At 38.9% G+C, this 17,073-nt stretch overlaps 2 protein-coding genes across 14 annotated transcripts in view; both read right to left on the reverse strand.

Annotated features, from left to right (window-relative positions):
- Nucleotides 1-3,688: 3,688 nt before the first annotated feature.
- Nucleotides 3,689-13,592, reverse strand: LOC144647013 (uncharacterized). Of its 3 annotated transcripts, none has more exons than XM_078506752.1 (9): nt 13,069-13,592; nt 12,601-12,642; nt 10,240-10,959; nt 9,628-9,722; nt 8,048-8,207; nt 7,087-7,153; nt 6,237-6,601; nt 5,370-5,535; nt 3,689-4,108 (listed from the first exon to the last, which is right to left on the reverse strand). In XM_078506752.1, exons 3-9 carry the CDS (start codon nt 10,873-10,875, stop codon nt 3,942-3,944), a joined length of 1,656 nt encoding a protein of 551 aa, XP_078362878.1. In that variant the 5' UTR covers nt 10,876-10,959; nt 12,601-12,642; nt 13,069-13,592; the 3' UTR covers nt 3,689-3,941. The 3 variants fall into 3 exon arrangements, with proteins under 3 accessions (XP_078362878.1, XP_078362880.1, XP_078362879.1); XM_078506754.1 differs by having other exon boundaries at nt 13,065-13,592; XM_078506753.1 differs by lacking the exon at nt 13,069-13,592 and adding an exon at nt 12,847-13,054.
- A 1,078-nt stretch (nt 13,593-14,670) lies between these two features.
- The window catches only part of LOC144645326 (uncharacterized), a 45,497-nt gene continuing 43,094 nt past the window's right edge, over nt 14,671-17,073 (reverse strand). For all 11 annotated transcript variants that reach the window (XM_078504861.1, XM_078504862.1, XM_078504855.1 and 8 more), the window contains 2 exons: nt 16,865-17,030; nt 14,671-16,387 (listed from right to left, as the gene is read on the reverse strand). In XM_078504861.1, the coding sequence (XP_078360987.1) occupies nt 16,110-16,387; nt 16,865-17,030 (444 nt within the window). In that variant the 3' untranslated portion in view covers nt 14,671-16,109. The remainder of the gene's footprint in view (nt 16,388-16,864; nt 17,031-17,073) is intronic.

A 17,073-nucleotide genomic window follows, 5' to 3' on the forward strand; every position in this document is an offset into this window, starting at 1 on the left:
CCCCTAAAATTAGGGATTTAAACCATCACATTTTAGGACAACTGGAGGTTGTAATTTGCAGAGTAAGGAAAAAATACCAGTGAATTTGTTGCTTAACAGGTGGAGTCGTTTGTTTTATCTAATTGAGCACATTTACATCAACATAAGCCTCCCAAAGACCAACCTTTAACGTTCTCGTTCGTGGGAGGTGGGCAACGGTGGAGTAGGGGACTGCCCGTCAGGGTGAAGTACAGTGGGACTTAGGTCCCGGGGCAGCTACGGTAGCTGTGAAGGCCTGGCAGGAACCCTGAACAAGCTGGCAAATAGGGGCTATGGCAAGTCTGAAGGGGGCTAGTCACTCCCTCAGACTCAACATGTGACTACAGAAACCGAAACAGAAACTTTACAGTGGGAAATGATCGGTCGCCAGACGGAGGACCATTCCATGGATGGTAGCATGACGCTTGCTGACCAAAACCTCCAGGGAGTTTGTGAGCCGAAACCCTCTCTTCTGGGGCCCAAGGCCATTACCAGAATTGGCACGGGGAAGGCCTAGAACAACTTGGCGAAGCTCGGCTGAGAAAGAACGGTCTCTCATTGGATAATTTATACCGTATTTTCTCGATTAAACGCCGGACCCCAATTAAACGCCGGCCTCGTATAAACGCCGGGTCAAAATTGCTAGTTTTTAAATAAACGCCGGGAGCGTTTGTTCGAGGTCCCGGCGTTTATTTGAGGTCAAGCTAACAAGTAAATATATTCTGTTTGTCACAAATCTCTATTGCAACATAAGTTATCCAATCCGTAATAGTGCACCTTTGGGAAATAATCACCTTAGAATACCCAAGAACACTTTTTCGGGGCAGAACGAAGAGAAAAATCGTCCCCCCTTGACAAACTGTCCCGTGGTCTCGAAGTTCGGTAACAATAAATCAATCTGAAAAATTGGCAGAAAATTGCAGTCCGTTAATAAACGCCGGGCCCCGATTAAACGCCGGGTTCAAATAAACGCCGGGTTCACGAAGCCAAGTTTGAAATAAAAAGTATTTGAGAAAATACGGTATTTTGTCGCAGCGATTTGTCGCAGGCGTGTACACACCCCTGCGACAACAATGATATCTCCAATTCTGCTCTATAATAGTGAAATTTTAAGGCCTGGGATGGTTCACAAATTAAAAGAACACATCTACAGTTTTGTAAACGCTATCTTGAAGTAAGTAATAAGGCTTCTAATGTTGCATGTAGAGCTGAGCTTGGTCGATTTCCTCTCCTTATCACCATTAATCAAAGAATCCTCAACTATTTGAACAAAAACAGTATTTCTTTATTGCCTAGAGCTCACAAAAAGTACAAAAATATTTTTTTCTCATGGGCCACTGTAAAAGTATGTAATAGTTGCAAAAGCAGACCTTGGTTTAAGGTCTTTTTATATTATGCAATCATAATGCAGTTTGCCTAGCAATATTCTTTTTTTTTTTTTGTTATTCTTTTTTTTTTTAGCACTCTGCTTATTTTTTACAACACTTTACACGTTCACATAAGATTAAAATTTATTACAATATACATTACACATTAAGCTACTTACAATTTACATTACACTACATCACTTAAAACAGCGGGGAAAAAGATGAAATCATAACTAATAATATTTCAATTTAAGGTGGCTCCATAGGGTTTCTTGACCGCGCGAAGAATGGGTACGAAAGGGCGAGCTTGAAATGCCGGCTTTAAACATCATATCGCTCTCTTACGTACATGGATATAAACGATACCTTTAGTAAGGACTGATTACCTCGAAAACCATGCCTTATCCTACAGCACATACTTATATAGCCCATCTATGGGAGTAAATCCATCCTTCACGCTGCTGGGCTATGGCACAGTTGTAACTTAGATTGTAAATGGTTCAGTTGTAATGATGAATCAGGTGTAAGCTACAGTGTGTAATATAATAACTATTAGATTGTTAGAGCGGTTTTCACTTGAGTGTCGAAAGTTAATTGCGTTTGCTTTGGTTTTGCATTACTACGATCGGTGATTGGTTTAAAAATCTTGCGCCACTTTCTCAGCCAATCATAACTAAAACCAAAACCAATCGTGCCTCGCTCGCGCACGTTTTCCCGCGCTTAGTACCAGCTACATGTATTTGCTTCGTGTTTTGATTGGTTCACTGGATTGTCTATGTCCTTTGTGATTGGCCAGAGTAATTACTTTGGTTTTGAGTTTACTACACTCAATTGAAAACTGCTCTAATGCAAATGCTTCAGTTGAATAGAATAATAATAAAGTATACCTGGTGCATTTGCATATATAAACTCTTATATTTACAAGATGCCTGTTCATTGGCATGCTGCTCGCACAAATTGAGGAGAAATAAACTTGAAATGTTTCTCTCCCCGATTTTTGTTCTGGTTTTTGTCCATGGGGTTGAGCAGGACATTATGATTATAGTAGGAATTGGACTGTGATGTTATTTCTTAGCTAGAATAGTCCATTTTACAGTTGCCTGCCAAGTGACCTGGCCTTTGAATGGTAGTGAGGCTGGAGGTGACCTTGCATTGATACAAACCTTTCTGCTTTATTATGTAAATGCAAACTAGTAAGCATCAGAACAACATGATTTACACAACAAAAGCAGTGATGTCTGTATCAAATTAAAACAAGGTCACCTTCAGCCTCACTTCCATTCAAAGGCCAGGTCACTGAGCAGACAACTGTAAAACGGCCTATTTACGCAAAAAGTAAAATACCCTTAAATTTAAAAGTCTTTGTCACATCTTATCCTCTTGTGTTGTAATGCACCTCAAAACCTTTTTTACCTTTCAGTTTTTGCTTTCAGCAACAGCTGGTGTAAAATACAAAAGGCTTTCTCTCCAGACTTGCCCACAGCATGCGTTTATGGTAAGCGTTTATGCGCCATGTTGGATTGACGTTTTTCATTTCAGAGTAACCAGGCCTTTCAAAAATTTGGATTGGACTTTAGATTGCTCTCGGGGACGAACGCTGAAGGAACGGCAGAAGAGGTTATTTCATTTACAGCAAAACAGGGTGTTAGAGCAAGGTACTCCGGATTGAAATACAGTACAGGCTTTCACTAATGAAGGGGAGTCGGAACAACTAAAAATTTTGCTTTCCGTCTTGGGCTTTGGAACCCATAATTGCCCCTTTAAACCCTGAGCCTTTGTTAGCATTTTTTCTGTTGCCTTTGTGATATATTAAAACGAAAATACGTTGCATATATAAATTGATGATGTTCATCGTTTTCTCAAAATCAAAAAATTCTCATGTCGTTAGTGGAGGTTCATAGGTTGGTCGGGTAAACATAAATTTTGACGAACTTATTAGCTCACTCCACCGCTTTCGGATCGGACTTCACCAAGGTTATTCACAAGGTTAAGGTATGACTTAAGGTTACTCACAAGGTTAAGGTATAATTTAAGCTTTTAAAACAAAACAAACTTGATAATTGCTTGTGTAATAAACTGTTATCTTGGCGCGTAACAAATGGTGCTCACAGACGCCTGCACGGCTGCGCGCGACCAAAAAAACGTAACTTGAAAAAATATCCAACTTGCGGGCGGAGGTCAACGGTATTCTTTACAGAACCACCACTTCCCATACGATTAACTGCTTTTAAATTTTTGCTTCATAACATATAAAACCCCGTGGATAAAACCGACAAAAAATATAAACCAACACTCAAAATGCTAAATAGAGTTTTATTATCAATCACTATGTTTATAAGCAAACTTCACAGCAAGTTAAGAATATATACTTACTGACTATGTAGTCTATACGACATCTCAACAAAAATGGTATTTTTACAGTGCGAGGTTTTTGGAAACAAGTGTATCGAATACTGATCTCTTGACCACGTGCTTCCTGGTGTAATTACAAGCCATGTTGTTTACTCCTCCCACTTATTTATGGTATGGTAGCATCTTTCACAAAAACAGGTTACCTCACTGGTTCGCAATTGTCCTCGCAAATTCTCCTTTTAAATTCTGTAGGTCACTTGTTAGCGCTTTGAGTCTTTCCTCAAAATCTAGCAAATTATGCATCACATACATCTTTCTGTTCAGAGGAATCACGTTACCATTCTCGGGTCCTCCTTGACGCGGGGGCATATCTGCAAGAACGATTTTCAAACTCACTTAGACCAGATTTGTTGAAACTTTATATCGTAAATCATTCTTGATTTGCGTAGACGCAACAATATCCACCCACTAAGGTTCTGTCATCCACTGCTATAATTTTTTTAATTTTAGCCAATCGCTTCTTTACTGAATTACCAAGTGAACGACCCTTTAGTATATAAAGTAAAGTAAAGTAAAGTAAAGTAAAGTAAAGTAAAGTAAAGTAAAGTAAAGTAAAGTAAAGTAAAGTAAAGTAAAGTAAAGTAAAGTAAAGTAAAGTAAAGTAAAGTAAAGTAAAGTAAAGTAAAGTAAAGTAAAGTAAAGTAAGTTAAGTTAAGTAAGTAAAGGTTTTTAGAAGAAAAAAAAAAAAAAAAAAAAAAAAAAAAAAAAAAAAAAAAAAAAGTAAAGTAAAGTAAAGTAAAGTAAAGTAAAGTAAAGTAAAGTAAAGTAAAGTAAAGTAAAGTAAAGTAAAGTAAAGTACATCAAAGAATTTGTTTTATTATTACCAGAGACGAATAACCATCCAGCTTGATGCGGCATAAGGGACTGGTGCTTAGACCGAGAGGGCTGGTGCAAATGGAGGGAGGCCATGGCCAAGTTCAAATTCTCCTGACCCTCCCATTTGTGAAGTTCATTTATTGCTGGCCATGAACCCTTTACCCACTCCCTTACTTGACAATTCAATATCCGTGCAAAATTTAATTTGCCCTCCTTTTTCCCAGTATAAAAAACATTGACCCACCCCATATTTACACAATCCCTTCCCCTCTAAATAATGAACGGTCCCTAAAAACAAAACAAACTATTATAACCGTTTAAGATTCACAAAAGCAGACAGTTTGTTTTGAAAATTTATCCTTCTTGTGCCGTCTTTCTACCGTGACGCAAAACCATCCAGACGCATATTTTGTCAGATGCCCGTCTTTAAAAAATGCATACAAATTATCTTTCAGAGCCAAGGAGATCTTAATTTGTCGAACAAGACGCACCATAAAAAGCAGATAGTTCGTCTTGACACACGCGCCTTCTTGTGCCCGTCGTTATACCGGCGTAATACCAGACGCACAAATACTAAAAATCTTGCCCAAGTCCTTCCAGACGGATTCTCTATCTCTAGTATAAAAATTGCCAATAAGTAAAAGAGCCAATGACGGAATGGTAATGAGCGAATGAGAGAGTGAGTGTTTTTTTTTCCTTAGAACAGTGCAAACAATAAATTAAATATATTCACCGAGAGTCATGTATGTTAGTTACCTTTTCTCATTACGGGTATCGTAGCATTGCACTTGCTGCAGACTTCCCAAAAAATACCAATAAAAACCAGCACGAGGAACACTGCCAGAAGACTGTACAATATGAACCGGGTCATTTCTGAACCAGTGGAAAACAGCCCATCCATTTGGCCTAACAAGTCTGCGGTCTAAAGAAAGAATATTTTTTAATAAAGATACACCATAATCTTTTAAGAGTTGCGCCAAAGTGGTCTTAATATCTCTTTCGTACAAAAAGAAGCAAATCTCTGGGCATCGATATGGTTTATCTTCAGCTTTGGCTCTGTTTGTTTTCTTCTTTTAATTTCGAAGAACAAATATTTTGGGAGAGGCGCGGTGGCCTAATGGGTAGTGCGCTGGACTCCGCCGGATCGAGCAGTCTGGAGTTGAGCCCGCCCGGGTTTTTGTTTTCTTTCGCAAGACACTTTATTCTCATAGTGCCTCTCTCCACCAAGGTGTATAAAGGGGAACCGGCAAATTTAATGCTGTGATGGACTAGCATCCCATCAAAGTCGATTCATGCTATTGAAACTGCGATAAGCTCCGGCTGATGGGCCAATAGGCTCGAACGCAGACTTTAATTACAAATATATTGATCGCAACATGGACAGGAGTTTAAATCTGATACGTTTCTTTCGCGATGAACGAGACCTCCCTATTAACTCTTTATTTTTAACTTCTATAGAGATCTAAGTCAAAATGTTTTGGTGAAAATACAACCAATCCCATGAGCACTCGGTTCCTACTTGTATTTAATTAGCCAGTTGTCAATCAGTTGGTATAAAACTAGATCTTGAATCATGAAGAGAAGTTACGTCGAATCGTTTTCACGGTCATAAATTTATTCTACCTGTAGTTCAGCGGGAATAAGTTGGTTTCTTGCAGTTTCTTTGCTTTCTCCGACCAACTCTGTAGAAGATTCTTTTAATGTGGGCCCGCATGCCGCCAGCTGCTGTCTTTTTCTTTGGGCAGTTTCTGTATCGTTTGTCCTTTCCGTGTCATTTGGCAAGATTGATGGGGTTGGTAGTACTCCCTTGCTCACATGCGCCAGGTAATAATACATTGGATAATCGATATAGCGAATCAATCTGATCTGTCTGTTTCGTTTCAAGGCGGACTTATCTAGGAAGTGAAATGCGGTGTTCCGATCCACAAGCACTCTTCCGATTATTCCGCTACTCAGATTTTTCTGCATTTCTTCGAGATTGCTAAAACCTGTAGATTGAAATATTACACGAGACGTTTAGTTAAAGTATACACTTAACAGAATGTGGTACTGTAAATGCCGGAAAAGAGCCCATGACTTCAAATTCTCTTTCAATTTAATAAAGGGTTGAAGCTGAAATTATGCTGTAAAATTTAAATAAAACTGCGAACGTTTCAAGCAAATCACTCTATCCTTTTCCAGGAGGATTTCAAGCCGGATTTCAAGGCAGGCCATTTGGAATTCAAGTGCAGTAGCCAGGATGTCCCCATTGAATTTTAAGTCCCTTGTGTGATCAAATATAAGGAAACTATTGAGCGGTACTTTCATGTGACACTGTTTATTATTTTGTGCAATAATCTGTGCAACTTTTGAGTATGCGTGCAACCGAATGAAAACTGCTGAACAGTACTTTAATTGGATAATTTTTATTATGCTTTGACGTCTGTGCATAAACTCATTTAAGATCAACAACACCATAACTTTTTTTACTTACTGACAATCTTTGCATTGAACTCCTTTGCAACTATTTGTGTTTCAGTGTTCTCCATAAACACACCCACCTGGAAAATAAAATATACTTGAATTTAGGAATGTATTTTTTACAGCGTCGCCAAATCCAGTTTCATTAGTAGTATGGATTTAACATTCGCTAATTCACACTCCTTAGCCTTTAGTCGGGTTGCCTGCTTAATTTGTTCAGAAAAACAATTTCACCTTGTCCATTTGCGATTTTTACCTTATCTCTGACGTTGATAGATGTAAAGGGGCACTGTTATGAACAACGCATCGAATAGCCAAAAGCCAAAAGACATACAGCATTTAAAATCGCTGGTAATAAAATTAATCCCCGGAAATTAATATTATTAGCCTACAACCCTGTTCAAAAGTATTGACACGATTACCAAATTTAGTCTTTTTCTTCCCCTCCCTATCTCAAATGTTGAACTCCCCAACATATTGCAGAGACAATCCTTGTTTAGGAAGGGTTCAACATTGAAAGGGGAGAAAAATGTTTTATGTGACATTCCTCTCTTGCAACACCTCTCGACAACTTGAAACGTTTAGCCTCCATTTTTCAAGTTGTTATCCATTTCAATTCCATCCTACTATAGCCATCCGCAGCCAAAGACCTTGTTAATAACCGTTTCAGTGCTCTAATCATAATAAAGCAATTATTAATAAAAATGGACAATTATTGTTAGGTTTCCTATGACGCAAACATACATTTTGGGCGTTTCAAAAATCTGTTAAGATCCGAGACACAGCCTTTTTATTCATAGTTTTTTTCACCATTTTGACCAACAATGCGACAAAGTCCTCTCAAAATTCCCTTTAAAATAGCCTTAAAATGAATTACATATTTTTTAACCACGTCATGTTATAGATTTATGGAGAAAAGATAGTAAAAAGTTTGGGGGGGGGTGGGGTTTTCGGGGGAAAGGGGTTACACCCACCTCTTTTCCATCAATATCTTTGCAGTTTGTGCCATCCAGAGAGGTGTTCATGGCGTTCGTAGCCATAGCAGTAAACAATGACAGCATGATCGCTCCCACAAGGATCCAGATTATACCAAACAAACGTCCGAGAAAAGACTTTGGGATTTTGTCACCGTACCTAACGAGGTAGAAGTATTAAATTAACGATGTATTGCAAAGCCTGGCCGAGTGTCATAGGGTCTGGATGAGGAAGCTGGAATCTAAGCTATCAGCAGGAGCCTTTACCAACGAGCTCCCAAGGCCTTAGCCGTCACCGCGGTCAAACGTCTCAGGCAGGTTTTCTTTCGATTTTGCCGTTTTTTGTTCAAATTGATGTGTTATTACAAGCAAGGATAGATAAAAATAGTTGCCGAGTGAAAGCATAATCCCATTCCCTCAGGTAAACCAGTGTTTTTACTATTTAAATGTTTCGCATCCGAACCAAAGGTGCTTTGACAAATGGCGCCGACAAGTCCGCATATCGCTATTTTCAAACACGTAGAACTTTTTTAGTAAAGCTTCAAAAAACTTAGTAAACCCTTAGGATACCGGTTATGTATCGAACTTTTAACTGCGCTGGGCCGTAGCCAGACATTTGGCATAGACGAGGCAAGATCTACGATCACGAAAGGCGCGAGCCGGTAGGGGGGTCTGGGGACATGGTCCCAGAAAAGTTTGAAATCCAGAAGCTCTTAAACGCTATTTTCAGCACACTTTTCATAAGATATTTCTTCAGAACAATTTATCTCGTTCAACTGAGGATTATTTTCCCAACTAAACGTATAATGTTTTTAATTTTGGGTTAAAATGGTAAGTGTCTCGTCTTGCCTCTTGCTAGCTACTGCCCTGGCTCCTGTTGTCCGTTATATTTTCGGCCATTTTCTCAGTTATCAGTTAAAATTGCAGCCGACTTCTCCAGCTTTCAGTAAATTTTGCAGAACGCTGCAATCAGTTAGAAAAGCGCGTCATTTTTAAGCTGACAGTTAAAATTTTGGCCAGTTGTCAGCTATCAGTCAAACTACATCCAGACCCTCGTATCACACATCTGGGGCCTAATTCCCGACTGGGGGGAACTCTCATACGAAAGGTGCTGGGATGTCCGTCACAGAAATTTTAATTAAACCAATCTGGGCATGACTCAAACTTTCTTGACGTCTAAAACGTGAAGATACCATTTTTTTAATGCCTAAATCGTTTTTTTATTTCTTTCCGTGTAACCAGAAACCTTCACGACTAAAAATATTGGCATTCTGCCCCTTCAGGGGACTAAATTCCAGTTACAGTAGCACACCTCATAACTTAGTAACATATGCATTACAGGACGTTCTTTGTCTATTTTGATCTCGTTATTTGCATAAACTAGAAAAACAAAAGATTTAAAAAATAGGTAGTGCCTGGCAAACTAGCAGATGTTTCAAGTTGGTAGAGCCACATAAAAAACTGTAGCAAATAAGAGAAAAAACAAGGAATATCAAACCAGATTCTATATTTTCTGTCTAAGAACGCCAAATTTTCATGCTTTTGTATGGCTCAGTGGTAAAAATTATAAACTTATTTACCCCACTGTTGTGAGTGACACCACTGCCCACCAAAATCCCTCAGGTGAACCAACTGTAAACGAGGGTGGAAAGTGTGCTTTGTTTGTTCGGTGTTCCTGCGATTAAAGATCGACACAAAGTTTATTAGTTCAAGTATTAACTCCATCCCTCAGCTCAAACTCAATATTCGTCGTACTGTTACTACTATAACATAGTTATTCTTAATTATAGGTTAATTTATACACTTTTTATACACTTCCAAAAAGTTTTTATTTTTCTATTTTGTATTTTTATTTCGTGCGCACCTGCAAACTAGCTCTTAATTAGCTAAGCGTGCGAGCACGTTAATAAGGATTGATTGATTGATTGATTGATGATTGATTGTTGGCTTTAGAAAAGTAGTGTGCTCTGATAGAAGATTTAATGTGACCTTTGCACTACTATCACATGGTATATCCCTTTCTAGAGGGCGCCCCTGAGCCGTCAGTGGCCAACCAGTATTTTTCGAGGCCCAGAGCGGGCCCCCAGCAGGAGGGGACTAGGTGACCGTAAGCTGCAAAGGTCCATTTAAAGAGCTTGTTAGGTTTCGGTTTCACCTAACCTCAGTAGCAAAATTTTTAAACATTTTCTTACCAACAGCCAGATAACCACTCCGGATATCCCAGACAGCAGTATGATACAGGCCAGGATCGGCCATTGTGACGTAATAGAAGTCAATAACTGTTCCCGCGATCCTTCCTCGCACTGTTTTGTGTTCACAATCATTGAACACCCGGATGATACGAATACCCGGATGAGCGTCACGCTACCGTCTTTAAGGGCTTCATTGTCATTGTTAGACTGAATAGGGAAAGCAAAATCTACCCTCTTCTCTTTAATCATCCTGATCATCTCCTCAGAAGTTTGAACAAATATGGGCTCCATGGTGCATGCTTCGCGGTCATTCTTTTCTCTCTCGAAACACTTATAGTTTACAAAAAAGGATATTTTTTCATACATAAAGCCTCGTTCTGCAGTCGAGCTTTTGTTCATAATGTAAGGTGGAAATTCCAGTAGAGCCACCTTGTATCTACAGTCCGTTTTGCTGGGACTGGACCGACGAGGTAGACGAGACTGACGGGCTTGACGAGTTTCATAATGTGACTTGGTTCCACGGGCAAATCTGGGTTGGTGAATTGCGGAATCAGTCTGACGATTTTTACTGCTAACGAGCCATAAACCCGAGCAAACCAGGAGGCAGATGATCGAGCCTACAGTAACCCCACGCATTGTAAATGCTGCCAAGGAAGATGTGAACGGGGACCACCTGGTTTGTAGAAAGCAGATTCCAAATTCATCTGTTCATTTCCCAACCTGAAAGAAAAAAGAAATTTGTAATGGTAATTAGAACGAGTGAAGTATAATCCAGGGTGTATTAACGACAACAAAATCCTCATTTCTGATTGGCTCTCCGCGTGTGCGTTTATTTGTTACATAACTCGAGCGCTGTCACGTGGGTGTCTCAATTACAGGTATCCAATTTGAACAACTTCAAATTGGATACCTGTAATTGGACACCTATGTCATTCAAATATTAAAAATCGGCTTCTTCCTTGCTGTCTATTTACTGTTTTATAAACCGGTTGAAAACATTGCTGACATTTTCAGTAAAAGTAAGTTTTTTTTTAAGACACACAGTTCTACGATTGAGTCGGCGTGGAAGAGTATACTGGAAATATATATATAGAAACGGATTTTGAGATAGCAATTTAAAATGCTGTATCGAATTTTTATTTGTTATGCATAAAAGTCATTTAAATTTTAAAGTTAAGTCAAGTGCGGCAACATTAAAGTTCGTTTACCAGACATTTTGCCAGATTTTAGATGTTCCAGCTTTTGTTTTGTTTTGTTGTTTGTTTTTTTTTTCGGGGGGATACAGAGCAGAAACTATAGGGATGTTATCCGGTCTATGGCCTGATATTTACCATGCAACGGAGCAGTAAATAAGAAATCGTCAAGAACACGATTACCCAAAAAGATCGTTTCCCATTTTGTCGCCGTAATCGGCGCTGAAGCGTCATAATTTTACTAAGTGTCCCATTTCACCTACCCTACAAGGATTGGCTTTTATTTAAAGCACGCAAAAAAAAAACACTTCTTGCTTTACAGCAAACATGTATGCTTTTCGTCGAGAGCCATTTCTGATACCGTAGATAGGCTTAGAAACCCAATAACGCGAGTTTAAAACCACATGCAAGCATTTAATTGAATCACTTGTCATAAAGATAGCTCACTATATATTCGAATCCCTCCGTGGTTATAAACAGCAGTCTTAACCGCACCCCTGCCTTGAAGCAGGTGCATAAAGAATTAAGAGAAAACAATTCTTGAAAAAGCCGAAGACCCCAAAACTTAAAACACAAACTCGAGATTCAAACTGGCTATACACCCCAATGATTAAACCTAGCAAACGCTAAAAGACAGATATATAAGCAAACAGCCTTAATGTCATGACAAAAGGCTATATGCAAATAAGCGAAACATCCCGCTCTAGTGTCGCAAAATCAGCTACGATTAACATTTTAGCGCCCGCTGAAAATGTAAACAAAACCCAATGGTTTGAAGGTATCGAACGTACCAACAATAATCTATCCTGAAAAGCTGTTTTGAAAATAATCATTTGAAAGCTTGCTACATATTTGAACTGTTTTAACAGTAATCAGCAGGGAAAACGAATCTTAAATCGGAAAAACGGGAATAAAGTAATATTTAAAACGACGGCTGAATGTACAAAACATAGATATAATTCGGCTAAAGCGTCTTAATATAAAGATTTGAACATTGGTTTTAAGGTAAGAAACAACCAAAACGACATCTCAAGTCGAAAAATCGTGCAAGAAAATCATATTTAATACAAAAGCAATATTAAACGGACACCAGTCTTAAGTAATAACAGTTAGCAAAAGCGAATAGTGATGAAAAAACGGCTCGTAAATAATGCAGAGTTCCACTCACCTCAATATGCCTCTATCCCTTTAACCTAAACCACAAGGCAGCCTAAAAGTTTTTTTATAAAAAATACATTAAAATCGTAAAAAGTAGGATAGACCATACAACATTTGATCATTAACTTGCAGATAGAAATTGACAGGAAGAAAGAAAACATGAAAACGTTGGAGCACGTAACACCGGCTATAAACACCTGTGCTATGGAAATGAAGAAAGCAATTACGACTAAGTTGTACTTCTTTTGTATTATACCGGGTTAGGTAAGAAAATATAAAAAAAAATTCCAGTGCTTTTTGAATCCATCAGTCCGATGTAATGAAAACAACCACCTTATAGTGAGAAATTGGGCAAGAAAACAGCATTAATAAGCGCGGTAACACCATAAAGACAATAATATTGGTAAAAACTTAATTATTTTCGCGGTAAAAACGTCCGCTTGTCATAAAAATGCAAATCGCATGTACACCCACTTCATTCAATAATTTGTTAACCACGATGCAAACCAAAGCAATCAAAATAGATGAGATGGACTGATTTAAACTTTAGCTTGCAAGTAGAGACACGCAGACCACAGACAATTAAGATAATATTTTGGCAAGCCGAGGGTATTGCATGAATTTGGACCACGTACTGGCTTCATAAGTAAACAGCTTTGTATTCCGTGTAATTGGGTGGTTCTTGGCTCTTTCAATCGCTTGTGTAAGACTGCCGTACTGTGAATACAGATGAGAAACGCAATTTAACTTGACCTTCAGCAAACGTGAAGCTCGCTTCGCAAGAATTATTCAGCAACTTAGCTTTCAAGCTGCTGATTGCAACTGACCGGGTGTCGACAGGATACCTTTCAACACACGCATATGTAGAAACTGATTTAAAAGCAGAGACCGATACAACGTTGAATGACTGAACGTTGTGTGCTATATTTCGGCTGCCCAAACCAGCCTTCCTCAGGTATAATGAGAGATTACATTGAAAGTGGTGCGTAATACCAGAAATGCGTGAAACTAAATAAATTGACAGTATAAGATGAAAGACAAAATAAACTAAACTAACAAAATAGTTCTTTTTTTCCTTGGTAATGTAAGAGAGTCCTGAAGGTGAGGGGGTGGGGGTGGGGGGTATAAACCTGAAGGTGGGGAGAATCCCATTCGACAACCCAAATTTTGCACAAATCCCATTTCCCGGTCTACTGTTATCCAAAATTTCCAAAAAGCCCAGTCCCAGTGTTATTGTTTTTTGTTCGTGATTCCCGGTCACACTGACCAAAATTTCATTTACCAGTGAAAATTTGCCCAAATACCAGCTCCCACTGTTATTCCTTCAAGCCCCTCATGCAAGTTTTCAATTGGGCCCAAAGTGGTTCAAGCTCGTAGATTAAAAAATAAATAAATAGATTACCTTTACACGGTAGAAGTTTTTGGGACCGCGAATACAGTCAACTCTCGTTATAGCGGGGGCGTCGTTAAGTGTCCGTAATAGCGAGAGTCCGTTATAGCGGGAGTCATTTCCAGTCAAACCTTATTCGCCGGGGATCTGGATTTTGTCCGTAATAGCGAGTGTCCGCAATAGCGGGATGTCCGCAAGGCGAGAGTTGACTGTACCTCATCGAATTGAAATTTGTAAGTGTTGGTTTTTTGTTGAAGGAGAAAAACCGAAGAATCTGGAGAAAAACCCTCGGAGCAAGGACGAGAACCAACAACAAACTCAACGCACATATGGCACAGGGTCCAGGATTTGAACCGGGGCCACATTGCATTGGTTAAAGGGCAGTGTTTCCATGGCCACCAGTGCGCCATCCCTGCTCCCCGAAGATAACTCCCGGTTTTCGTAGCGCATGAAGCGACATCAGTTGTATCAGAAATACCTAACAGTTGGCGGATACCTTTTTATTCTAGAGGGCGAATGAAGAAAAGCACTGCAAGCCCTGGAGCTTCTTGCCTATGAATACAACAAACAAAGTGGCCTGCGGGACAGCGCTCGCAAAACCGGACCGATTGATCTCGTGTGCAACTTGCTAAACTTTCAGCTCTCTTTGCCTCCCGTAATTAGTAAGCGAAATGAAATTTCAAACAACAATAAAATTCTAAAATGTCATTTTATTTACAATATGCATTAAAATAAAATTTACAGCGAATTAAGAATTATTTACGGCTAGTGTTACTTTAGGCCTGGTCTGGCAGCCATACAACTTTAAAAAATGGTTATTGTATAAACAGCAACGGATTTTTGGAAGAGGGGGTTGGAATTGGTGTAGAAAGTTTGCACATAAAATGCAAGTGCAAGTTGCAGTAAAATTCATAATAAAAATCGCGTAAATGTTGCCATTAACGCGGCTCCAAGGTTGAGAAACCTTTCAAATTATGTTTTATAGTCCGTGACTATTATAGCAGTCATAAATGGCGCTGGTTGTCACAGAATGGAGAGCTCATCTTGGTCTATTTTTAGATTTGTCAGCTTTGAAAGTGTACGTACTACATGTATACAGCGAGGTCACTATCTTTTCACGAAATGCTCTCGCCGCTTCTGAAATTAAATTGTTTTACAACGAAATTCAATATTTAATCATGATTAACGCTTGCTCGTAATTCTATTTAAGTATACAATCCGTGTTGAAACTAAAACGGGAGTCCAGAAGAGCTCAAGCTCTCTTATGCAAGCGCTTTCGGCGACTCGCATCGTCACTCGTGCGCTTTCTTCGCAATTTGGAAATCCTAATATAATTTTTGCTTTTAAAAGTGCTCGTGAGTTTTCTTTGGTTTGGACCACAGTCAGGGAAAGTTGAAGAAACTCTAGAGCAACTCAGAGGGCTCAACGTAAATATCTTTGGCCCGGACTTAACAAGGGAACGTTGCACATGTTGAATATGGGGTGAAGACATGTATAACACGACCAAATGAAAAAGCATATCATCCCATATCCAATGCGTGCTCGTGAAATAATAGTTGCTTATACTAGTGTCTTATAAAATCGCTTAACAATATTTACATTCGGGTATATTTTTCACTATAAAGGAGACACCATTATGATATTTGAATATTGAAAACATTATTCAATTTTAGAGCATATCTACCATTACAAAAATATGCATCTACCAGTCACTTCGGGTGACTTCAAAAATAGATTTATGAGGGGAGGGGGAGTATATTTTTTGGTTGTATGGGAAAGCATATTTCCCAGAAAAATTGTCTGTTCTATTTATTTTTGAGCACTGTTCTCTTTCTATGGTTTTTACTCTAAAATGTAAAAGGATAATCAAACGGAAAATTAGTAGAAAAAGGTTTCTTTAAAACGCCGTTTTTTTTGTAGAAATTGGCGTTTACATTCAAGTTAATTTGATAAGGCAAGGAGGTGAGGCTGGAATTAAAATAGGAATGTTCTGCCTCAAGTTTGCTCCTGTTTTAGTATGGTAGATTAAGTACCTTCTCCAACACGGAAGAACAATCATAGACATTGTCAAATGGACTGTGCCATTAAAGAAAACGACGACTTGGATGTATAGCTAAATGTTAAGGATGTTAAAGTACAGTCTCCGCAGTTTTACTTTTCCCATTTAACATGTTAAAGAATGAGCGATTCTTGTTTGTAACATCCTGGTCATTCAGGTGACGCTGTGTTCTTACTGTGTCTGGGTTCACAACAGTAGTTGAAAATTCCTCTTTTAATTTCTGTAGATCACTTGTTAAATCTTTGAGCCTTTCTTCCAAATCCAGAAAATTCTGCATCATAGACATCTTCTTGTTATTCAGAGGAATTAGATTACCCCTCTCGGTTTCGCCTTTTTGCTCGCGTTTTTCTGCAAAAGAAACAGCTATTATTAGCTAGAGCTGTTAATGCCTCATTTGATTGTATGAAATTGCGAACGGGTGAGAGTGCTAGTTGGAAAGTTTACGTTGATGGATAAAATGTTACAATTGGCGATTTTCAAAAGTTGACAATGATGATATAGGGTCGCCCTCAGCGAGGTGTATTCAAAGTAAAAAAAAAAAAAAAAAAGAACACGAAAAAGAACTAGCACCGAGCTATAATATCACGCCATATAACTGTGCCGCCTATCTGTTTTAGGGAGGCGCGGTGGCTTAATGGTTAGTAAGCTGGACTCCAGATCGAGTGGTCCGGATACGAGTCCTGGCTCCGCGTTCAACTTTAAGCCCCTCACTCAAATTCTTCCTGCGCGGTCCCTGTCGTAAATAATAAGTTAACTATTACCTTTACTTCCTTCTTCAAAGTATAATGAAAGTGTTCACGATTTTTGTGTTCTTAACGTAGTTACCTTTCCTTCTTTTGAGTACCGACGCACTGCACTTGGTGTAGAGTTCCCATAACATACCGATAGTCATCAGACCGAGGAATATCCCCAGAAGACAGAACAAAATAAATTTGGTCATATCTGAGCCAGTGGAAAATAACCCTTCCATTTCATCTGACAAGTCTGCCGTCTAAAGAAGTAAGTAAAAAGGAAACATGAGTCTCTTTTGACAC

Source organism: Oculina patagonica, chromosome 3, assembly GCF_052425735.1.
Source record: "Oculina patagonica isolate OP01 chromosome 3, crgOcupat, whole genome shotgun sequence".
Lineage (NCBI taxonomy): Eukaryota > Metazoa > Cnidaria > Anthozoa > Scleractinia > Oculinidae > Oculina > Oculina patagonica.